Below are 25,338 nucleotides of genomic sequence, written 5' to 3'. Positions count from 1 at the left end.
ATGGGGGAGAGCCGAGGTTGTTCAGAGAAAGGACACAACACACATTTATGAACGCATGGGACCAAGGTCCTCACAGCCACCTTCTGAGGCACCTACCACTGTTGTCTACAGTTGGCATACACAAAAACAGCCTGTCCTAAGTCACTGACCAGTGAGAGGTAGAACCTGGATTGGTCTCTGTTCTTAATCACACATCCTAGTTTGAATGAACTAAAACCATGGTTAAAAGACCTTAATCTCCCCCCATTTACAAGCCTATGAATCCTGGCACCTAAGCCCAGTGGTACAATGTGCCTGTCTGGTGCTGGCTGTCGACTTCCTTCCAGTACCCGGAGAATGAATCAAAGGAGACATAGTATAATGTTCTGGTCAGTTTTTATTATTTCCCAGTCTAAAGACAAGCACATTTACAGCATACATGGCTTTAAATGAGCTAAGAATATATAAAACAGTAACTATATGTTCATATATATTAATACTGTCCCAAACAAATAAATAAAAGTATTTAAATGCACTAAGCTCGGCAAGTACAAGTGTGTGTGGGGGATAAAACAGTATTATACAATGTTTTTACATCTTTAAAGGACAGTACAGGCGGCTGTGCCGCAGGAGCTCTGGCAAGATCCACACGGCAGTCTCAGCTGTCCAGACACCGCACACTCCTTTTGAAATGGGGGCAGACGGTGGACGGAACGTCCTCTTTATGGCAACCAGTAAAACTGTGTCCCACCTACAGTGAACAGCTCAGCCTTCTGGGGCAGCCAGGAGCTGCCTGCGCCCATGCTGTACAAGGTGTGCCTTCCTGGCAAGCCAGGAACATGTGTTCTGCGCCGGAAGCCAGTCACAATGCCTTCAGAGAAGACCCTGAAGCCGCAATCTTTTCTGTGATTAACCAAGTCTTAGAGTTTTACAGTGATTCATGTTATAAGCCAAAGACTGAGAAAATAATTCACATGCAGAACGGCTGACAGGTGAGTCAGCTGTTTCTCTAATTCCCTTTATAAGTGTGGACTGGTAATGCCCTTCAGACAGGAAGGAAAGCTGGAGAACATGGGAGCATTTCATTTGAAAGTCCAAAGCAATATTTTAAAAAGGCAGTGATGTCAAAATGAGAAGAAAAAGAAACTAAAAACTTAAGAGTAAATGGACTAAAGAAGAGGTAAAGGGCTTACTTAGCCAGGCACACTAAGCCCCAGCAGCCTTTGAGGCTTTGGGAGAATCCGATATCAGCAGAGCAGCCCTGTGTGGAGGGTGGGGTGCTGAGCGCTCCCTGACAGTCACCTTCCACAGTGCACACTCTAGAGTGGGGCAGTGAGCCACCCTCAGCAGAGGACCTCTTCCTTGAAGAGCAGGCAGAGCCGCACACTGGAAGAAAGGGATGCCTTGTGCCCTCCCTGACTCTGGTCGAAAGACTGGGCCTGTCTAGGTCTCAATGTCCCAGGTCCAAGTTTGCTACATGTTTCTAAAGGAGCCAAAAGAAAACTAGCTAGACTTCCCTAAGAATTCCCATGGTGCTCACAATCGTTGGTGTCAGCATCATGGATATACTTCATATGCACTTCTTTTACAGCCTTTTAAATAACATGTAAACAGAACTATGATAAACAGAATCTATAAAACATCTAAATTCTAAGGAAAAAAATCTGCTATGTGCAGATAAGACTCATCATCACCTTGTAAAAGATGACAGACTAAATTGTCTATGAAATGCCTAACTTTCCTGTCTCACAAACCCCTCTCGGGCTCTCAATGTAGGGGATAGTTTGAACTGTTTCTCAATAGTCATATACCAGAAGGAGAATAGTAACAATTTTTGTAAACCAAAAAACTAAGATGGTTTCTTTAGACATTCACACATGATTGTGGTCTTCTGAAAGATGATTAGAAACCTCCCAGAAGAACATTTATTCTAAAAATATTTAAGTGTCTACTGTCTCTATGGCCCTAAATCCCCGACTAGAGAGTTGTCTCCCAGACACCTGACAAGCCACACTGAAGGTCCCGATTGCCAGGGAAGAAAGGGAGATATGCCCTGTGGGTGTGGACCTAAACATGGAGTTTATGAGGAGGCAGAGTCCGGGGACCTCATGGTTGGTTTTAGATCTCAAGCAGACACTCTTCTACAACTTGAAGGGGCAGGAAGCGGTGTGGTTCCAGGTGCATGAGCTCCTGGTGTGACTGATCAGGCTTCCCTTCCACTTTTGGCTTCATGAGTGATGGCCTTTGAGGGCCACTAGAATCAGCTTCTCTCATAGCACGAAGGTGCCAACTTCTTTTCCCCAAGCTGAGCTAACACCTACGACTCTGCCTGGGACCTAAAGTTTAATGGGGTAAGTACTTCCTGTTTTACATTCAGACTTTTTGAAAGTAGACTTTAAGTCAATGCTCACTTGTGAGTTACTGAATAGAAAAATAAGTTGGGTGAGCAGTGGCTAAGTGGGTGTTTGAAAAAGTCTCCTGGAGTTTTAGACAAACCAAGCTGGCTTCTTCTAGGAACTAGGACATTAACTGTATAGTTACAGCTGAAAGCTATTGGTAAGGGCAGCCATTACTATCCACGCTATTGAGCCCCACAAGACCCCCTACAGATTCCAACACAAAATCATGCTCCATAGACTCTTCAGTGAAGTATTTTTAAAAACACAAAAATAAAAACGAATCCTTCAGGTCTTCTTGAAGAATCCTATGTGACACTAGAGGGTACCCACATTGATTACATAACAGCTAATTAGAGGACACCGTGTGTTCATGTCTCAACTTTTCCGTAAGTCCCTTCTGGAGGCCTGTAATGCTTGGGGAAGGCCTTCAGCTGCAGGGAGTTAAATGCATATTTGCGACTTCCAACATTCTTCATTGTGTTTTCTCTCCGACAACCCTCACTGGGGAAAAACAAGCACAAGAAATGACAGCAGTGAAAAAGGCCAAAAGAAAAGACTTGAAGGAAATGAACTGATTATTTCCATAGCATTACACAAAGGTCAATAGATGGGTGCTGGACTTGTCTACAACACACACACATACGATGGAGGGTTTCTGAACAAAGCAGGTAAAAAGCACACAGATGGACACATGCTGGATGCGCTGTGGGCTGGCAGTTCCAGAGCAATGTTGTATCTAAGCAGACACAATTATTTTAAAAATACATGATTTTGTGTGTATCTTGGTTTTGGTTATCTGGGGTGCTATCTTTACCTGTGGTTCAAAGGTGTTTAGATAGCAAGCTGAATGAACGGGGATGTTCTACTCTAACCAGAGCTTCTCAAACACTGTACCTTTTGCATGTTAGCATGACTGTGACCACACCAAACCCCAAATGCCGACTTTTCTTGCAGAATTCAACAGGTAGCAAAAACCATCTGGCCGAGGAGGCTGCTCTGGTGTCTGTCTCCACTTAGGGCAGCTGTTAAGTGCAAAGCACCCGCATAGGCCATGCGCTGTCTAAGAACAGGTCCTCATGGCTGTCGGCTGATGGTCTGTGGAGACTCCACAGATCTCCTGGTGGTCACCAGCCACCTCTCCAAGTGGGCTGCTTTCAGTCCAACCTCTTCCTGTACAAGCACCATTGAGCCCACCGTGAGCCCACAGGTGCTCTTCCCTTAGAGAACTCACTACCAGCTTGAATCCCAGCCATACTCAATGGAGGGATGTCATAGCAACCCAGGGGCAAAACAAATGGTACCCAGCAAGAGGATGAAGAGAGGTAGGCCTCATAGTGAACCTCAAGGGAGTTCTCTGGGCAATGCTCTGGAGTGGCTTAAAATTAATAGCCAAAAATGATTCTTAATATAAACTCCTTTCCATAACACAGTAAAACTTGCTATTTTTATAATGTTTAAAGAGTAGCAATGAAATCAAGTAATTGTCAAGTTCAGTAAAAAAAATCCCCCTTCTGAGATGTAAAATTTGCAGTTACCAAGAAAACAGTGATTTAAAGAAAGTATTTCAAATTTTATGAAGATCACATGACATATAATAAAAAAATAGCAGCCAATGCCTTTCAAAATGAAAATGACAGTCCCCTTATTAAGAACATGTCAAGCAGGTTTTGGTGAGACAGTAGTCTTATTCAAAAGAGCTAAGACCAGGCGGTTTAGAGAAGCATCTGCCTGCTTGCTGTTGACAGATGCAGCCACTCTGTGCGTGTCCTTGTTCCAGTTTCAAGCCATAGGCTGGATGTGTCATCTGAGCTAAAAACCTGGGCTACCCAGAGCAGATGACAGCATATGTTGAACTCTCTGTAAAGCAGAAGCTATGGGTCCCTGTGCACAGTGAACCTGCCATGTCTTTGGAAGCTCGTGTCCTGACAGACTACTTCACACATGGCTTCTCCATTGATACAGAAGGCCCTCAAGCCCACCTACCCAGCAGATGCCAAATGATAACTTAAAAACTGACAGTCTCTGTATTTACCTGGGAGATTAGCTGACTGCATACAGTGTACATGAGCTTGCAATTCAAATTGTGCCTTTAATTTGACTTTTAAATCAAATTGTTTCCTCTACATGTTTCTAGCCAGGCTGACATGCCCTGTCTGCATGCTGACACTGTTGGCATGATCTGCAGGTGTCCGTGACCTGGCTTGAAGGCCGGGGACAAGGTCTGCAGAGGGGGTAAAGGGTGCCCTGTGGCAGAGCACGGCATGATGGCCTGAAGCAGCACACTCTCCTGACCACACTAGTCCAGTGTCTTTAGGAGGCAACAGTACATGACAAGGCTTTAGGCAGATTTTAACAAGAGAGATTTAGTTATTGGACAGTTCCTGATCTTTTTTATCATTTCAAGGACATCAACTTTGGAAATTTGAATGGAAACTCTAAAGGACAATCCTAAGACCTCTGCTTTTCCTTTTTGGGGGAGGGGGTGCTTCCACTTTAGAGTTCATCTGAAGGCCCCCATGTCTAGGTCATGCCTCGGCAGACAAGGGGAGTGACTCTGTAGAAGGACCATGTCCGTGTTTTAGGATCTCTGTATGAGTGAGCACAGGAGGAAGCAGTGGCGGCAGCCTAGATCAGAGAACGTGCACAGCCATTTCCCAAGGCCACTCAACAAGAACTCCTGAGCATGGCTCTCTCCTCCAAAAGCTGCTGCAGCAGAGGAAGCAGCTCTGACCAGTCATTGCACCACAGCTCAGGATTACTCAGAAGCAACCCAGATGCCATCAGCCAACACCAACAGTGCCTAGCTTGAATCATCTCCTTATCCTGTTTCTCCTCATTTGTTGCTGTGGACAAGATTTCGAATACATATTTGTCTTGATTTCATGAGCAAAAGGCCTTAATGACATTAAAATCCAGTATAAAGGATAAGCAGACTGAAGGTTGGTCTCCCCACCTCTCCAGTATGTTAGAGGAAAAAAGCAAATACAAATCTCAAATCCCCAATGCTGGGGTTGACTTCCAGAGCCAGCCAGCCTTTTGTGCCTGGAGGCATAGGATGTGTACTGCATTCTACTCACCCCTAGAAGGGAGAGACAAGGGATCTCATTGCTTGCCCTTCTGACCCAACAGCTAAGGCTACGCAGGACAGAAGGGAGGCTTGGCACCACAACAGACCCGTGTCCCAACAGGAGTTCTCCCCGCCTGGGGTGTGGGTGGAGGTTTCTCTAAGCAGCACTGCTTCCCTTTGCTGTACAATGGTCCTGAGAAGAGTCCCTGCAAAGAGCTATGGGATCCTGGGCCACAGGGGCAGAGGGTGCTGTCTCTGCAGTTACTTCTGGAGACTTCCCTCAACTGTCTATGGTCTTTGCTTGGCCACAACACAACCCTGGAAATGATGCATTCCTGAGTCACCTCCATGTTACCTGGAGGGTATCAACCTAGAGCAAGGAATGGGGGCCATGGGATGGGGATGGAAGGAGACCATGGACTCTCTCTCCCCTGTTCAAATGAAGCAAACAAAATGGTCTGTTAGGCTTGATGCACATGCTATGAAGGGAAAGGGCATCTATCAAATATTCCTTTCAAAGAATCACTGACTGGACAGGTCTGTCTGGTGACTAATGCCAGCTGGGCAGTGGCTAAACCACTCAACTGAAAGATGCCACAGAGCTGTCACACGTTTGTTTCTACAAGGAGAGACAAGTGGACCTGTTTATGTGGGAACACTGAGGTGAGGCCTGCCCTGGGGGGAGCCTGCAGTGCTCAGACCTGCAACAAAGGCACTCCACAGGTGTGGTAAGGACAACCTTCCCCAGGCCAATTTACATATTCGGTCTGGCATCTGGTTCTCTGCAACTCCTACAAGTCACTCTTGGAGATGAAGGCAGATCGGAGGCAGTGCTCCAAGTACTCTTAGGAAATCTCACAGACCAGAGAGGCTTTGGGGGATGCGTTTGTGGGCATGAGAATGTCAAGATACTAGAAACTCCAGATTCTCTAAGTCATCCAGGTTTCCCACAAGACTCATGAAAAGAAGTCTCCTTCATTGAACTGAAGGTCAAAAGCAGAAATACAACCTACTATGAACTGGAAGGTGGAGAAGCCACTCACTATTTCTTACACAAGGCCACAAAGCAAGGGGAATCTTTCCTAGGCTACTTGGTTACTTTTATGGAGGACAATCATTCTCTGCCACATGAATGTCGGGGTGACTAGTCATCCTATTTTAGGGGCAGTGCCATGTTAAAATTAAGAGTGACCATGGCAAAACTCACAGCCATCTCCTCTACTCACACCTCTCTCTCACAACTGCCAAAACTTAAGCCTCATTTTTTAAAATCGTTTTTCTCTGATTTTTTGTTCATTATAGAATACTTATTGTATTAGTAAAAGAAAAAAGATTTCATCTGGAATAAAACATACAATTTTTAAATTAAAAAAAGTTATTTCAAGAAAAAACTATATAACTCTTGCTACTATGTGTATTAAGGGTAACCCTGAAGTCACATGCAACATGTCATCTTTGTGTGCTAGACTCGGTGGCATGTGCTCCTGTGATCCACAGCTGTCATTACCACATGGAGACAGCTGGAAGCGGGGAGTGGGGCTCTGCGATCTGTTTGCTATTGCAATCCCAGGACTACGCTTTGAAAGGAAAGGAGGAAGTCCAGTCCTATCAAACAGGGGTATCTAGATAAACGGACAGAGCATCTTTTTCTTGTTGACTTCTTCAAAAGGCTAGGAAGGTTAGCAACACACTTAAGGAATAGTATCAAATATACAAACTCTTTTCAGACAGCACCCCTTTCTCTTGGAACAGGGCACACAAGATGTACATGTAATAAATAGTTACACATCAGAAGGTAAGATTTTTGGTACAAGTAATTCCAGGCCAGCTAAAGAATGCAGTTACAGGGCACCAGAAAAACATGTTGCAAGCACTGAAGACGCTATGCAATCAAAATGAACGAGTCCTCTCGATGAAAGAATTTGGCAGGTATTTACAGTTCAGAAGAACAAAACATCAGACTGTAAGGCATGGGATAGTTCTCGGCAGACCTCGCTTGGACACCTTCCTTCTGTCCAGTTTGGCACACGGTGGCTGGACATGTTTTGTCTGTCCCGTGACTAATTTTTCATATGGTATTTACTTACAACGCAATTTGGTCACCAGGTATGCTATGCTCAGAAAGAGCCACACAATCAGTAAATTGGGGCTCAGAGCTAATAAAGGAATGGAACAAAGGAGGCTGGGGTCTAGCCTTAAGTCTCGGATGGGCACCAGGCCGCTCAAGTTCTTCTGGGTGACTACCTCCCGTGTTCCAATGCTGTGAAAAGGAAAAAGTTGGGAGAAGGAAAAGAAAAGGGGAAAAGAAAGAAAGGAAAAAAAGGACAGACACATGCGATGGGTTTTACCCAAAATTATGGGGGAAAGGAGAACCAAAAGATAAGATTTAAAAAAAAATGGAATGAACCACAACAGAAAGAAAAATAAGATGCAGAGAAGGGCGTGAACAAAAGACCAAACAAAACCAGCACAGTTACAGGAGAAAAGGAGAGAAAGAGAAGTGAAAAATAAGGGAAAAATACTGCAGTCTACCAAAATTAAACACATGTAGGTTGAAAGGATGGTTTTCCATGTTCACCCTCTCTCGACTGGCCAAGCACAGCTTCATGCCGCCCGCCATGCCCCACATGCTGCAGATGGGCATTTCTGAGAAGCAAGCTGAACATGAAGAACCATGGGGGTTTGACCTTCTCACAGATGCCGAGTGAGGGTGGGTACAAAGCCGACTCTCGATTAACCACACAAACAAAAATCATTTACCCAGATGTCAATCCAGGGCAGCATCCTCCCCTACCTGCCTCAAGTCTCAGTCTGAGTGGCAGAGGGGTTAGCAATCCTGTCCCCATCTTTGTGAGACACTGTTCCAGAAGATGATCCCTCAAAATGGAGTCAACCCAAGTTCACATTGGAAATTTGGGATTTTCTCTTATTTAAGTCCTATAGAAAAAATGTTCTGGAGGCTGAGTGTAGCTTAGTGATAAACTATGCTAGATGGCACTAGGCTCTGAGTCTGGATGGGATCTGGAATCACGTGACTGAGGACCAACATACCTCCTATCTAGCAAATGGCAACACTAACACTGTTCTCAGGGTCTGGCAGGCACTCTGAAAAAACAGCTTGCAGATGAGCAGGCAGGGGCTCAAGCAGCCTCCTGCAGCTCCATCCTGCCTGGCTTTCTGAGTAGAAGCCTTAAGCTGGTGACTGGCCTTGCTGGAATGTGCTTTTCTGACAGGAGATACTGTGCAAGCTGGCAAGCACTGACTGATGTTTACTGTGTCTGCCAGGGCTGCCTGGGAGGTCACTGTGTCTGCCCAGGAGAGCCTGCTATTTGAAGATTTCAGTTCCTAACATGGGATAGAGGGCCACCTCTGCCTGTGCCTTATCCTCGGTGCTGGGCTCAGCCCACATGCTTACAGGAACTGAGTATGTGAACTAGACCGAACCTCACGTCTATATACACAATTATTATTGTTACTGGTGTGTGTGTGTGTGTGTGTGTGTGTGTGTGTAGTCTACAGTGTCAGTTCTGTTCCCACCTGTACATTCTACTCTCTCATCTGATAAGACACAAGTGGGGAAGCAAGAGAACTCAATGCACCCTCTACTCAGTGATCTTGCTGGATCCACTACTGCCTTCTGAGGGCCCAGTGTGCTGCAGTGCTGGATCCACTACTGCCTTCTGAGGGCCCAGTGTGCTGCAGTGCTGGATCCACTACTGCCTTCTGAGGGCTCAGTGTGCTGCAGTGCTGGATCCACTACTGCCTTCTGAGGGCCCAGTGTGCTGCAGTGCTGGATCCACTACTGCCTTCTGAGGGCTCAGTGTGCTGCAGTGCTGGGCTCTGTGTGCTGCAGTGCTGGATCCACTACTGCCTTCTGAGGGCTCAGTGTGCCACAGTGCTGGATCCACTACTGCCTTCTGAGGGCTCAGTGTGCTGCAGTGCTGGGCTCTGTGTGCCGCAGTGCTGGATCCACTACTGCCTTCTGAGGGCTCAGTGTGCCGCAGTGCTGGATCCACTACTGCCTTCTGAGGGCTCAGTGTGCCACAGTGCTGGATCCACTACTGCCTTCTGAGGGCTCAGTGTGCCGCAGTGCTGGGATCCACTACTGCCTTCTGAGGGCTCAGTGTGCCACAGTGCTGGGATCCACTACTGCCTTCTGAGGGCTCAGTGTGCCGCAGTGCTGGGATCCACTACTGCCTTCTGAGGGCTCAGTGTGCTGCAGTGCTGGGATCCACTACTGCCTTCTGAGGGCTCAGTGTGCCGCAGTGCTGGGCTCTGTGTGCCGCAGTGCTGGGTTCTGTGTGCTGCAGTGCTGGATTCTGTGTGTCGCAGTGCTGGGCTCTCAGTGTGCCGCAGTGCTGGGCTCTCAGTGTGCCGCAGTGCTGGGCTCTGTGTGCCGTAGTGCTGGGCTCTCAGTGTGCCGCAGTGCTGGGCTCTCAGTGTGCTACAGTGCTGGGCTCTGTGTGCTGCAGTGCTGGGCTCTCAGTGTGCTGCAGTGCTGGGCTCTCAGTGTGCTACAGTGCTGGGCTCTCAGTGTGCTACAGTGCTGGGCTCTCAGTGTGCTACAGTGCTGGGCTCTCAGTGTGCTGCGGTGCTGGGCTCTCAGTGTGCTGGGCTCTCAGTGTGCTGCGGTGCTGGGCTCTCAGTGTGCTGCAGTGTTGGGCTCTCAGTGTGCCACAGTGCTGGGCTCTCAGTGTGCCACAGTGCTGGGCTCTCAGTGTGCTGCAGTGCTGGGCTCTCAGTGTGCTGCAGTGCTGGGCTCTCAGTGTGCTGCTGTGCTGGGCTCTGTGTGCTGCAGTGCTGGGCTCTCAGTGTGCTGCAGTGCTGGCTGTTCCACTGTGGCTACAGCACTTCCAGGTAACTAAAGGAATGTGTCTTCACCACATGGGCTAATCCAGAAAACACAAGTTGGGTGTGATTGTGTCACCCAAACACAAAGGCCTGCAGCAAGAGGTCAGGACACTTCAGGGTCAGCAGAGGGCAGTGGCGAGCACTGTCACTGTGCTGAGGCTAGTGGGACAGGCAGAGGCTTTGTTTTGTATTTAATGGCCACTGAAAATAATCATTCAATTAAAGTATGCCCACTGTAGAGAGTTTTAGATTCCAGAAAATTCTGTGGCTAGAGACAGGGAGTGGGTTGAATGAGGCAGAGAAAGAGAACAGGAAACATTCATTTCCTAGGAAGGTCATTCCTTGCTCACGATATTGGGGTTCATAAACAGTATGGCAAAACAACCCTAACTTAACAGCCTCGGAGCTGACAATGGCGACTGGAATGACGTTCCAGAACGCTGAACAAGTGCAACTTACTAACCTGTATTCAAACTGCTAGAGATCTACAGATGTGGGATGATTGACCTAAAGAACGATGTCCACAAAGATGTGGGACTATTAACCTAAAGAACAATGTGTACAAAGATGTGGGACTATTAACCTAAAGAACAATGTGTACAAAGATGTGGGACTGCTGACCTAAAGAACAATGTGTACAAAGATGTGGGACTATTGACCTAAAGAACAATGTGTACAAAGATGTGGGACTATTAACCTAAAGAACAATGTGTACAAAGATGTGGGACTACTGACCTAAAGAACAATGTGTACAAAGATGTGGGACTATTGACCTAAAGAACAATGTGTACAAAGATGTGGGACTATTAACCTAAAGAACAATGTGTACAAAGATGTGGGACTATTGACCTAAAGAACAATGTGTACAAAGATGTGGGACTATTGACCTAAAGAACAATGTGTACAAAGATGTGGGACTACTGACCTAAAGAATGTGACGTTACAGTCTGGCTATGACGTGTTCCTCCAGCAAAGGGTCATATGTTAAAGGCTTGGACCCCAGTGCAAGCCGTGCTCAAAGATGGGAAAAGTGCTCAGTAGCTGGCAAGGGCTCTGCCTTCGTCAATAAATTAATAGACTGGAGGTGGGAACTGAAGATGGGGCCTGGTTGGAGGGTGTAGGTCAATAGAGTAATGTGTCTATAAAATCCATTAAATGACATTCGCTGATCATGTGCGCATGTGCCATGGCACACGAGGTTGGAGGGCATGTGTGACTTGCAAGAGTTAGTTCTCACCATGTGGTTCCGAGTGATCAAACTCAGGTCATCACACTTGGGACAAGCTCCTTTACCCCCTGAGTCATCTCAACAGCCCTAAGTTTCTTTAGATAGTTCCCTGCATTTAGATAATGAATTTCAGTCATTTTTCACCCACCCTCTCTTCCTGTAGGAACCTTCTCAACAAGTCTCCTCCTGCCATGCCTTCTTTTTGTGTGTGGCCCACTGAGTTTAGTTAGAGCTTCTTGCCAGAGTGTGGATGGGACCCTATTTACTGGAGCAAGGGCAAAGGAACGGGTCTTTAAAAGGTGCATCTTGTCTCAGGCTCTGTCACTCTGTGTCCTGCGTACTGTGAAGTGAGCAACTGTGTGCTGCCATGCCCTTCTGCTAAGATACTATGCCTTAGCACAGTCAAGAAACAGACTTGCTGAAACCTCTCCAACTACTAGCCAAATCCTCTTCCCTTCCCCTCCTTTCTCAGATATCCTGTCACTGCAACGGGAAACTGACCAAGACATTTGTTACTGGAGAAGTGGGCCATCTGACTCAGAAGCCTTTGGAATTGGCTTGCAGGAAGCATTCAGAAGAGTCTGGAGAAATGGCCTAAAAACCCACCGGATGCCAGAAGCAGAGTTTAATGGATAATTCAGAGGTTCAGATGTCCACTATGCCAAAAAATGGGGGCAGTAAAGACTTTGTTCATGAGGCTTCTTTCAATGGGAGCAGACTCAACCAGAAGCCAGACTAGAGGCCATCCACATTACCTTCTGGGAAAGGACTTCTGTATTTTGTCCTTGTTCTGTGGATGGTATAATCAATCTGTCAGGAGTCAGAGAAGCCCATTGTTTAAGCTATTGCACAGTTATTGCTGGCTGCTTTTAGCTGGATTAATGGTAAGAACTGGGAACAAAAAGCAGAGCTAAAAGGTGTAAAAACCATGTTCAGACTTGCCCAGAATGAGGACAGGTAAAGCATGCCAAGGAAGTTGTGGCTGCTGAAAGAGTAGACCTCACCTGTTGAAGACATGGCCCCAGCTAGTGGGCCCCACTGACAGCTGACTGGGGCCTGAGGACTCTGCTCTTATGTATTGAAAGGGTCATGGTTTACTGCATTATTACTGGGATATAGTGGGAGCGGGCACAATTGGAGGTAGTGGTCCCTAGGGGTGTACCTCTGCAGGACACTGGTCCCAGCCTCTGCTGTACAAGCACAGGGACCCCTGTCCGGGTTGTCCTCACTTGCTCAGTGGTAGACTTCTGTGGTCACTAGATCAGCCTTTCTTCCTGCTGCACAACTGACGAGCACAGACAGCTGCCACCCTCAGAACCAGGATCACACGCCCAGAGGTATAGAGGCTAACGGGTACAGGGGTTCTGCATACACACCCAGAGTGCCTCCAAGACTCCATTGCTTTTCAGTCACTAGGGGCGAAGCATGGAGTGCTGAGGACCTTTAACAGAGAGGTTTAAATGGACCTGGAGACAGAACAAGAACAGGATGATGCTGTTGGCGCTACTATCAAGAGACATGAGCTTGGGCATCACTTTGTGCATTGTGAGAAGGTCAAATGGCAGAAACATATAGAAAGGATAAGAGAATTGAACGCTTTAAAGAGTTTGGTGAGGACAAATGATACAGAACATTCAGTAGAAGTGACTGTTGAAAACGAGACTAACAGCATTGGTGACTACATCAAAGGAGACAGGAAAACCAGGTTTCTTATCCTTTCTTTTGGTATGCGAGGTAGGGAGCTTCCCAGCAGTGCTTGAAACAAGGCGGCATCCATCAACAGAGGACAATCTGAATTCTGGGTTTCATTCTGCAAACACATCTGCTGCCTCAGAACCAGGACATCATTAGGGGGAGGTGGCCAGGGCACACAGACAGCTATCACCATCGAACATTCACTGGACATTTTGCTCCTGAGAGCAAACTCTGTCCACTACTAGAGAGGCAGCAGAGCAAACCAGTGCAAGCTGCAGACACGGTTCCTTCACTGGAGTCTGGAAGTCTACACCGTACACATATACACTATGTAAAAGCAGCTGCCTGCTGAGAAAGCACGGGCCCCAGACCGCACTCAGGTGGCTCCCCATCCTTGCTGAACTGTCTGACCCCAGTCTGCCCACCACTCTATGGGGCCAGGGCAGTTCTGCTTGAAAAGAGTGCTGGCTTGTGCTCTTGGCCTTCTAAGAGAATACGACCCGAGTTTGACAGGGCCTGTAGTTTGAGTAGTGGTCAAACTCAAGTGTTCAGGACCCCACGTGGGGCAGGGGGGGGTGGGCTCATCTGCAGTTTACACAGCAAAGGGAAGCAGGTGGCTGGGCAGGTGCAGCCTGACAGTAGCCCTCACTCACCTGCGCATGCACTCCAGGGCTTGTGTGAAGACCTGCGGGGCCATGCCGTGTTCATGCTGCAGGATCAGGCACTGCTCCAGCGTCACTGACATGGCTGTGCGGTCCTTGGCGCTCTTGCAGCTGGTGAATCGAACCCCATTAAGGCGGCGACAGACCTGCCAACAGGAAATGGGCTCTTCTTAGGAGAGAAGAGCCAGCAGAAAGGCAGCGCCCTCAAGGGAAAGGGGCGCCCCACAGGTCTGGCAGGAGCACCAGCAGTAACTCCAAGCCTAGTCCTAGCCTGACTGCCTGGCTCCCCAACTCTGTGTCTTGCTGAGTTGGTATCAGTACCTAAGTTAACTCCAAACGAGTTCTTAGAGGGCCCCGCCACCTGAGGAGCCTGATCATCTCTGCCCTGCACCACCATTTCCCCGGAGAACTTGGCCTTGTGTGTTCTCTCAAGGGACATGCCTTCTAGAGACTTTTGGGTATCACTGTTTTGCACTAACCCTTATAAGCCATGCTTGGACCTTCTTGGCACATCTAGTCAAGAAATGAGGACACAGAGGAGAACCCAGCCAGGGAAAACATTGCCACTCACAGGGTCCCCTTGTCCCTGGACCAGCTAGTATAAATCCTCTCCCACAGCAAGAACACTGCGGACATGGCCTTTCATTTCTAGATACATCACAGCTCCTAAACACAGCAGCCCCTGGCACTAGAAGAGATTTCGAAGTAACAGGTTACCAACTCTGCCACTCTACAGCCAGCTCTGGGGCTCTGGCTAGGCCTCCTCACCTGACTGAAGGTTTCTGCAGACTAGCTGGGACTCTGCTCATATACAGAAACGAAGATTCAGAAAAAGAACAGCCCTGGAGGAACGCAGATGCGGCATGGCTCTGCTGCCCCATACCCATTGTTCCCACAGATGACCATATGGGCAACATGAAACGGGATATACAAGGGTCCCTGAAAACTCTGCACCCCTGAATCCATGCTTTATGGCTGGAACTCTACTGGGAACAAGAACTACGGGACTGGAAGTTCTGCTTCCTGACTTGACAGGGAGGATCAGCTGCCCCACATCTAACTCATGCTTGTTCTGTGGCTGCAACAGATAGAACCGCAGTCTCTAAACAAGGTGTGTATGGATGTGGGCATCTGCAAGGCTGTCGCTGTGTAGTATAAGAATGGACAAGTGAGGAAAAGCCCCAGTCCACTGTTCAGGGTCTGTCAGTGTCACCCTCAGACTGGCTCTCAGAAATTCACAAAGGCACCTATGAAACAGCTATCACTTTATAGCAGTTTTCTTAAACTAAAAGCAAGAGGCACCACCCACCCTGTTGCACAGACCCAAGAGAAGGCATATTCTCTTTCTGTGTTTCCATCCCATCTGCAGGACCCAGCCTGACAATGCCAAACTAGGCCTCAAACTGGGGGAAACACAGTCTCTGACTCCTTTGTCATGTGGTGTTTCAAAATACATCTCATTTTAATTACAAGCTTAAAGAGTGGCCTAGTCAGACACAGATCCACAGTGGACTCATCCCACATCCTTCCAGGGAGGGGTCTTACAGGGGGCTGTTGGAGAATGCAGAGAGAAAGTCTACTCTCTAAAGCTCCATTCCACCAGCAGATCAGCAGCCACAGCCATAAGCAACTCATAATGTAAAGCTCATCCAAGAAAAGGGCCACCACACAGACCCCAAAAACAGGATCGAACAGTAACTGGGAGTGGCCGAGCAAGCACCAGGCCAGGCAGGGACCATTAGCTGCCATGGAGGAAAGAGCTGGGAAAACCTGACAAGGACAGTGCCGTCTCCCACCGGTGTGAGTGCATAGAGCCAAGCCAGCTTCTGTCTGTGCCCCTTCCTGTCCTCCTCAGGCCCAGACAGGGAGGCAGAATGTCAGCGGGCATGCTCATCATCCCGAATCTTGGAACTGGCCAGGACATACTGCCATGAGCATCAGGGGCACTTGAGTGACTGACTAGGAAACTGCTCAGATATCCCAGATCTTAGTGGAGATCTGGAATTATGTGACTGAAGTTCTGAGAAAACACCAGTCCTGCAGGGGCAGTGAGGAGGTCTGAACAGTAGAGCACAGTAGGAATTCTGTAAGGTAGCCACAGTTTTCTTCTGAACCTCTCAAGCCCAAGTAGACAAAGTCTCAGCAGGGATCAAATGACTATGCAGGCTTCTTAAGAGGACAACACATCAGCCTGGCTGGCAAATGCCCAGGAACAGATCCATGTCTGTTGTGGGAATCCAGGCAGCCCTATCAGAATGAACTCCTTGGGCAATGATGCTCTGTGTCTTCAAGCATCGGTGAACCTATGCAGCGACGGCTCCTTGTGTCCTTTAGTTGGAGGGATCTGTGCTCTCCTCCCTGGCTGGGGTTCTGACCTGTCTACCTTTGCTATGGTGAAGCTGCAAGGGGCACCGTAACTCTTCTGCACCATGAGGAGTACCTCAGCAGCTTGCCAGAGGATGTCCACATTCTTGTTCTTGCGTGCATGGACGTTCTGTCCTAGGAACCTCAGCAGCTCCGGCAGGCAGGTCTGACTCCGAGATCGAGGTAGACCTGGAAGAGAAGAGGAGTCCATGGGAGAGGGGGCCGCTCATTCGTACTGATGCCGAGGAAGTATTTTCCTGCTTCCCAGCAGGTACGGGAGGGAGGTGTCTGCAGATTTGATCATGGCTACCAGGATGCTGAGCACTGAATTCTCTTCACTTGATTAGTGCCACCATCAAAGGGCATCGACTTTTACCTTTTGTTGGCTTTCTCAAGAAGCAGGAGAAAGGGTTGCTAAAGGAACCGTAATTACCCAAGCCTCTTGCCTCTCCAAGGGGCAGTGAGCAAGAAGTGGGGGTAGGCTGCCTAGTTTCCAAACCAGCATCAGGAATGGAGGATGCTGGGAGCAATGGGTCTTGAGCAGTGAGTGCTGGAAACCTTGGAGAGTCCAGAGTGCAGCCTCCTATGAGAGACCTCAACTCACACTTGAAGGAAGAATTTCTGAATGGCCCAGGGACCCCTAACCCCACTAATTCTAACAGTGCCCCTCTTCCACTGTGGAAGGTTCTAGTCAAGTACAGCGTGTACAGCACAACCTTCCGTTGGTGTACAGGCCCCTGTGCAGATGACGCCCGCTGCTGCGTCCTCCCTCACTCGGAGGATAAAGCAGAAGGCGGAAGGGAGAAGCCTCCCGCCTGTGAGGCCTGAAGACTGTAATGGAGGCTGTGGGAGCCCAGAGGAGGGGAGCTTCAGCTTGGTCAGGGCATTCACTCTCCGGAGGAGACAACATGACTCTGCCTCCCAACCGCCCATCAGCGGCAGCCTCTCCCTGGCCTAACCTGCAAGCTTCATTTTAGTGACTACCTACCCCCACGGGGCACGTGGCTTATTCAGGTGGAGGGAGCCTGTGATTCTGGGAATCAGTTCCCTGACTCCCTCTAGGGACTTATGGGCACAAGGACTAACTCTGGCACCTAGCTTCTGCCTCTATGGGCTTCCTCATTCCCTGAACTTTATCCTCAATCTGCTTCTGTACCTTCTGGGGGTGAAGTGGGGGGTACTAGAAACACCAGAAACTGCCCATCTTCCAAAATGCTGGTCCCAGGACTGCCCTTGGTAATGCTCACCACTCCCACCTTCCCTCCATCCTTGGAGAAGCACTGGCCCCTCCATCAACGTTCATCCTGTTCTCTGGTGGATGCTCTTGTTCCCTACAAGTCCATAGCCTGTCTCTCCTCTTACAGCAGTAAAATAAGATGCTACTGGGATCGGTGTAGCTCCTGAGGAGACACAGCCTCCACACCTCAATGTTCTCATCTGTCAAGTGTGTGTGTGACCAGCAGCACCCACAGAGGTGCTATGGAATCAAGTCAGATAATCTTCATGAAAAGGAGCCAGAGCCCCTGGCACCGGGCGACACTTGACAGACCTGTTTTTAATAATGAGCACTAAGGAAGACTTGAAGGACACCTCACTGGTGACCTACACTTGAGTCCTGGGAGGGACAAGAGGCTAGAGTCACCCCTGGAACATATATGTGCTGGTCGGTTTTATGTTAACCTGACACCAGCTAGAGCTGTTTTGGAAGAGGAAACTACAATTGAGAAAACTACAATTGAGAAAATGCCTCCACCAGACTGGCCTGTGGGCAAGTTTGAAGTGCATTGTCTTACTGATAATTGATGTTGATGTAGGAGGCCAACCCCACTGTGGGTGATGTCATCCCTGGGCTGGTGGTCCTGAATCTATAAGAAAGCAGGCTGAGCAAGTCATGGGGGACAAGCCTATAAGTTACTCCTCCATGGCCTCTGCATCAGCTCCTGCCTCCAGGTTCCTGCCTTGAGCTCCTGTCCTCACTTCCTTTGATGATCGACTATGATGTGGAAGTATAAGCTGAAACAAACTGTTTTCTCCTCAAGTGGTTTTGGCGGTGGTGTTTTATCACAGCCATAGAAACCCTGACTAAGACACTGTGAAAGGACCGATATGCTTAAGGCCAATATGCTTCAAGTTCTCAAAGTGTTGGCTTCAGGGCTTCAGTGGAGCTGGCTCTCAGTCAGAACCTTGCAGTGTGCCTCCGCCCCTGACCATGCCATATCAGCAGCAGGTGAGGGGCACAGAGGAAACAATGTGTCAGGGGACACTCTTGCCTTCCTGGGGCTGTCTGTAGCCTGTGTCCCCTCCTCCAGTCTAACCAGCACACCAGGGAGCCCAAGCAGAGACAGCTTGTCCCCATTCTCTACATGAGTACTGACAAATGAATGCCAATGCCTTCTCCTGGGTCTTTCTTAACTGTCTATGAATATAGGTTTCACAGCCAGGCCATCCTTTCTTTCCTTGGACACATATTAGCACTGTCTTCTTATGATTCCCAACAATGACCATGGGACAGTGTGCAGGGCACTTAGCCTGGAGCCTGGCTCATCACTGTTCTCTGCATTGTTTCATCATTGAGTCTTAACTCTAGGATCCATACCATCTTCTACCAGAATGCAAAGGAAGCCTGCTTATATCCTCAGTCAAGACACTGTTTCCATCCAGAGAAATGGAATTATCTCCAGGTGAGGACAGGTGTCTGTATGCCCTGTGTGGTACCCGAAGAGGCAGGGGATATCTCACTGGGTGTAAACATGGCAGAGGCTCAGGGAGTTTGCTGGGATGAAGCCAGAAGAGTTGTACGGTGACAAGTTCTACTGAGCACCTTTGGGCTTCCCCTGAGTACTATGCCTGCCAGAACCCTCTCTGAAGTGTCCTCACATGGAGAACAGAGACCTATATGTGAGCACAACATGGAATTCCACTGTCTCGGGGAGACTGTGGCAGGGTCATCTTGCCTACAAACACTCAGTATGAAGTACCTTTTCTGCTTCTTACTCTACATGCCAGGGACAGGAAAACATGGACAGCTCATGCAGAACCCTTGGACTGCCTCCCAGAACCCCCAGAGCTCCCAGCAGGTGCACACAGTCTGCCATGGAACGTACAATGAGAGGCAGAACACAGGCAGAAAGTGCCATGTCATACGTAGCAGAAGAGAATCCACTGCAGAAGAGGGAAGCAGGGCTACAGCACCAGGGAAGCCTTCCTAGGTGGGACTCAAGCCAGGCAAATGGGATGCCATGCACATATGTGAGGGGCTGAGAAGGAAGAGCTCAAATACATCAATATAGGGTTTATGCACACAAATGGGTGTGCACACCATTGCACATGTGAGGGGCAGAGAAGAAACAGCTCAAATACATCTGTGTAGGGTTTGTGCACACAAATGGATGTGCACACCATTGCATATGTGAGGGGCAGAGAAGAAACAGCTCAAATACATCTGTGTAGGGTTTGTGCACACAAATGGGTATGCACAGCACTACAGTAGGATGAGCTGGGCAGTGTCCAGACAAGAGAGGGCTAGAGCTCAGGCATCCAAAATGAAGAATGCACAAGCAGTGTGGAACACATGAGTGAAGGAATACTCACAGTCCTCCGGCAAAACCTCCTTAAACTGCTCAAAGTAGGAATTTAACCGCACCAAGCTCTCTATGTTGATGACTTCTTGTAAGGATGTGTCTCCAAACCTTGGGGAGAATCAAGACATCAGTAGACAGGCCAGGCCATCTTCTTCTAACAAGCTGAAAGCTACAAGAAATCTACGGGGATCGATTCTCCCAAGGAGATAAGCTGCCAGCCCAAACCCTGTGTCTCTCCTCCTTCCTGAGGACAAAGCCATCCCTACAGCATTGGGCACAGATTTCACAAGCAGAGGCCACTGGAACTCACTACAGATATGCCTACAAGTGCACGGGTGCAGGGTCTGTGCTTGCTACAGCTTGGTAAGAAGTCTCTCCGTGCAAGTTCACATGTGGAAGGAGGCTTGGGCTCTGGGCACCAGTGAGAGTGATTGAATCCTGATGACTGGCTGCTAAGTGTCCAGCTAAATGCTCTATTAGGAGCTGGGGCCTAGTTGGAGGCACATCTTTTGAGGGCTGACCTTGTCTTCTGACCCTTCCTGTCTCATGCACACCATGGGGTGAGCGACTTTGTCTCACCATCTGAGTTCTACACTGTGGTTCTCTGCCTTGCCATGCACAGCCTGTAGAGCAATGGAGTCAGTAGTAACCATGGCCTGAAACTTCTGAAATCAGAAGTCAGAGTAAACCTTTACTTCTAAAGTTTTGATCTTTTTAAAGGTGTTTTGTCACAGCAACACAAAAATGGCCAAGAGCACCAGGCTCAGAGACTGAAAGTCCATTGTGTGTCACCGGCTCTCAAAGGTCCCCAGGAAAGGGGGCAGCAGTAGGCGAGCCAGGAGCAAGGAGACTATGCTGGGATCTGAAGTCACCCTCTGCTGTGCGAACACTAACTGTCCCTCTGGGCTGGGCCCTTGCTCTTTCCTCATCAGGCGGGGGTGACCTATGCCCACTACACATTGCAAGAATGACTCTACCAACTAATAGGTAAGTAATCGATGCTACTTTCAAGGAAGGTGCTAAACAGTGAAAAGGAGAAAGGGGGGGCTACACTTGTGCAGTCTGAGCCCTGGGCCCTCAGCCCAGCCCACTCGCCTGCTCTATGCCCTGCCAGCATTGGCCTCAAAGGCAGTATTCCTTCCTTCTCAACACAGACAATTCACCGGTACCCACAACAGCTCTGTGTCTAACTGGCACCTGCTCCCTCGGGGAGACGGGGTGGGGATTTTCCTTTCTGGGCAGTCTCCCTTCATCTCAGAAGCAAAACAAACTTACGCATGTGCTGCTGGAGCAAGCAAGCAAGCCAAGCGAATACTGTTTGCTTGTCAACTCCACTCTCTCCTCCTCAGACTCCTCACACAGCCTCCTCTAGGCTCTTCTGCTCACTCATCTGCACTTGTCTCAGGCAGGGAATGTCCTCCCTCTCAGTGGCAGCTCCCACAAGAGGCCCATTCTCCTCAAACTAGATTCTTCTAGATCTTGCCTCGAGAGGGCTCTGTTTTCTGCGCAGGTGCCTCAGCCTTATCTGCTCTAAACACTACCTTCCCCATGATCCTGAGCTCAGAGAAGGCACCAACCCACTTGTCCAGTCTAGAAGCCTGGGGCCTCAGTCTACTTATCCTCTATGCTACTTACATCAGTCTTCAGTTAGTCCCTTCAGAGAACACTTACACCATGCTCCACCTATCCAGATCCATAGTGCTGCCCTGTGGCCCAGCCTCTTCTGCAATATCCTCGCATTTCCCTCGAATCCTTTCTACCCATGGCCAGCAATGTGACTCCTTAACATGGAGATCTGATCATGCCCTGTTCTACTAAAAGTTGTACAACATCTCTCAGCAACCACAGTGTATCCCCAGTTGAGGTGAGCCCATACCTACAGCTCCACGAACACTTAAACCCCCCAGCTGCACAGGCACCCGGGGAGTGGCACACACCTCTCAGCCAGTGTCTGTTGCTCATTGATGCCCACATTGAAGAGGACCGGCTGCACCCGCAGCAGCATGCCACTCTGGATCTCTCGGGGCAGGGAGTCGAACAGTGGTCCTGGCAGGGGGATCCGCACATTAAAGCCATCACTAGCGAAGAGAGGAAACGTAGGGATTAGATCAGGACGCTGAGAGTAGGGGACAGATCCAAAGCATACTTCAGAGCGTTTGTGACACTCTGGCTCCTGTGGTTCAAGTGTCTACTCAGACCTTTAAGGAGAAATTATGAAATTGATGTGGGTAGAGGGAAGGCTGTATGCCATGTTTTAAAAGAGTAAAATAAAATCAAATAAAAGCGAAGTGCATAATAGTGTGTCCTGTGTCCTATGAGATAATTTACAAATACAAATAAAAAATTCTGCTGCTGACTGGCGCATCTAAGAAGTGATGATTTTACCGGTTTCCTGTGATGACTGGCAGCATGTCAGTTGATGTATTTGAAGTGGCCTGGGTGACTTTAAAGGTCACGTTCCTCAAGTCCATGATTCCAAGGCTCATGTCCTCCAACATGGCCAGCTCCTCTCCTGAGAGGAGATAATAAAGAGAGAAGGGTGATGCCAAGGCCTGCTACTCTCCTCAGGTCAGCTGTGAACAAAGGGCAAAGGCATGGATGGGAGGGCATTCTCGGAGCCTCTTCCCCCAACATAGCACTCTGTGAGCAAATTCGCTACTGACCACATAATAACACTGCAAATGTAGGCTGGCAGAACTGGGGTCCACCCTTCTCAAGCTTTTGTGCATGGAACCTCAAAAGCTCATGCCAGTTCTTCAAGGATGGAAGAGAAACAGTAAAACAGCTTTGCTGTGGCCAATTTGTCCACCACCCATGGCTGGATGCCTCATCAAAAACCCATAATCTGAACAGATCAGGTGTATTCAGGGTGGCATGGCCTTAGAAGGAGAATGCAGATAGATCCATATTTACCACAAAACTGGAGTCCAAGTGGATAAAAGACCCCAACATAAAACCAGATTCACTGACCCTGACAGAAGAGAAAGTGGGGAATAACTTTGAACACATTGGCACAGGAGACAATTTCCCAAACAGAACACCAATAGTGCAGGCCCTAAGATCAACAATTAATAAATATGAACTCATGAAACTGAAAAGCTTCTGTAAGGCCAATAGGACAAAACAGCAGCCTACAGAATGGGAAAAGATTTCCACCAACTCCACATCTGACGGAGAACTAATTTCTAAAATATATAAAGAACTCAAGAAACTAGACATCAAAAAAAAACAAAAACAACAACAAAAAAAAAACAACAACCAAATAATCCAATTAAAACATGGGGTAAAGATCTAAACAGAGAATTTGCAACAGAGGGATCTCAAATGGCCGAGAAACACTTAAGGAGATGCTCAACATCCTTAGCTATCAGGGAAATGCAAATCAAAACTTACTTTGAGATTTCACACTTGTCAGAATGGCTAAGATCAGTAACACAAGTGACATTTTATGCTGGAGAAGATGTGGAGCAAGGGGAACACTCCTCCATTGCTGGTGGGAGTATAAACTTGTTCAGCCACTTTGGAAATCAATATAGTGGTTTTTCAGAAAACTGGGAATAGATCTACCTCAAGACCCAGCCATACCACTCCTAGGCATATATCCAAAGGTACTCTACCATACCACCTGGATACTTGCTCAACTATGTTCATTCATAGCAACTTTTTCCTAATAACTAGAAACTAGAAACAACCTGGATGTCTCTCAATCAAAGAATGGGTAAAGAAAATGTGGCACATTTACACAATGGAGAGAAAAACAATGACATCATGAAATTTGCAGGCAAATGGATAGAACTAGAAAATATCATCCTGAGTGAGGTAACCCAGACCCAGAAAGATAAACATTGTATGTACTCACTTTTAAGTAGCTATTAGCCATAAAGGATAATCATGCTACAATCCATAGACACAGAAAGGCTAAGTAACAAGCAGGGCTCAAGGTGGGGATGCATGGATCTCCCTGAGAAGGGGAACTAGAAGAGATATCTCAGGTGGTCTCGGGGCAGGTAAGGATGGGAACAGGAGGGATCAAGTAGGGGCAAATGGAGGGAGAGAGTTCTGGGAGAGACAACTGGAATTGGGGGACATTGGGAGGCAAGGCAGAAACTTAGTGTAGTGGAAACTCCCTGGAATCTATGAGTGTGACCCTAGCTAAGACTCCTAGTAATGGGGGATATAGAGCCTGAACTGGCCATCTTCTATAGCCAGGCAAGACTTCCAGTTGAGGAACCAACCCAGCCACAAAAGCTTTGGCCTACAATTTGTCCTGTTTACAAATACTGGGTGGTACAGAAATTGTGGGAGTGGTCAACCAATGACTGACAGCACGAGACCCTTACCATGAGAGGAAGCCTACACCTGACACTGCCTGGAGGATCAGGACCCAGGGGCTGGATAGCCCAGAGGGCGAGGATAGAACCAAACACGACTGGAAAAGCAAACAACAAACAAACAAACAATAACAACAACAAAAAAAAAACATGACCAACCACAATGGAATGATTTTTTAACAATATTCTGCTTTACTCATAGATTGGTGCCTATCCCAGAGGCTTCATCCAGCAACTGATGGAAACATGCAGAGATCCATATCCAAACATTAGGTCAAGCTCAGGGAATCCTTCAGAAAAGGGGGAGGAAGGATTATAGGAGCCAGAAGAGTCAAGGATACCACAAGAACACAGCCCACAGAATCAATTAACCAGGGCTCACAAGGGCCATAGAGACTGAACTGACAACCAGGGAGCCTGTATGGGTCTGACCTAGGTCCTATGTATATGTATAGTTGTGTAGTTTGGTCTTCTTGAGGAACTCCTAACAGTGGGAGCAGGGGCTGTCCCTACACTTTTGCCTGTTTGGGGGACTCTTCTTTCTACTGGGTTGCCCCATCCAGCCTAAATATGTGGGGAGGTGCCACCTTACTGCAACCTGATAAGCCATGTTTGGTTGATATCCCAGGAGGCCGAAATGGAGGCACAGATTGGGAGGAGAACGGAAGGAGTGGGGAAGGAGCAGGAGGAGAGGAGGGAGGGGAAATTTGGGGTTGGGACATAGTATATAAAAGAATAAATCAACCAATAAATAAACTATAATCCCAAGGTGAAAACATACTTTTTCAAAGTAGTCCGTTTTCACCTTCTTGGAAGAAATAATAGAAAAGTCTAGAGGAGAGAGAGTCTCCCTAAATTGCAATTTGGAGTCAGCTTTTAAGTCTAACCACCCCTTCTGCCCCTTGACTCAGCAACTCCCCTTCTCAGCTTGGAAAAGCAGCCCAACAACCACAAATGTCTTCATGGACAGGTATCCCTGCACCAAAGAATCAGTGGGAGCCATTCAGAAGAAACCCAAATTATCATCCAGTGGTCACACCCAGGGTGGAGTCTCACCATAGGTGCTCAGCAGGCTCTCAAACTGGGCCAGAAGTCCGATGGTATAGAGCTGCCGCAGGAAGCCATCATCGTGTAGGCAGTTCCTCAGCTTGATGACGAAGCCGCAGATGAGGGCTGTCAGC

At 48.2% G+C, this 25,338-nt stretch overlaps 1 protein-coding gene across 7 annotated transcripts in view; it reads right to left on the bottom strand.

Moving 5' to 3' along the window:
• Nucleotides 1-358: 358 nt before the first annotated feature.
• The window catches only part of Inpp4a (inositol polyphosphate-4-phosphatase type I A), a 126,497-nt gene continuing 101,517 nt past the window's right edge, over nucleotides 359-25,338 (bottom strand). For 5 of the 7 annotated variants that reach the window (XM_036168125.1, XM_036168121.1, XM_036168126.1 and 2 more), the window contains 7 exons: nucleotides 25,214-25,337; nucleotides 22,212-22,338; nucleotides 21,764-21,904; nucleotides 19,837-19,934; nucleotides 16,322-16,434; nucleotides 13,873-14,027; nucleotides 359-2,879 (listed from right to left, as the gene is read on the bottom strand). In XM_036168125.1, the coding sequence (XP_036024018.1) occupies nucleotides 2,747-2,879; nucleotides 13,873-14,027; nucleotides 16,322-16,434; nucleotides 19,837-19,934; nucleotides 21,764-21,904; nucleotides 22,212-22,338; nucleotides 25,214-25,337 (891 nt within the window). In that variant the 3' untranslated portion in view covers nucleotides 359-2,746. Of the gene's footprint in view, nucleotides 7,706-13,872; nucleotides 14,028-16,321; nucleotides 16,435-19,836; nucleotides 19,935-21,763; nucleotides 21,905-22,211; nucleotides 22,339-25,213; nucleotide 25,338 lie in introns of all 7 variants that reach the window. The other 2 variants (XM_036168123.1, XM_036168124.1) reach the window with 1 other exon arrangement.

Source organism: Onychomys torridus, chromosome 18 (genome assembly GCF_903995425.1).
Source record: "Onychomys torridus chromosome 18, mOncTor1.1, whole genome shotgun sequence".
NCBI classification, from domain to species: Eukaryota; Metazoa; Chordata; class Mammalia; order Rodentia; family Cricetidae; genus Onychomys; species Onychomys torridus.
This window is presented reverse-complemented; position numbering and strand designations above follow the sequence as displayed.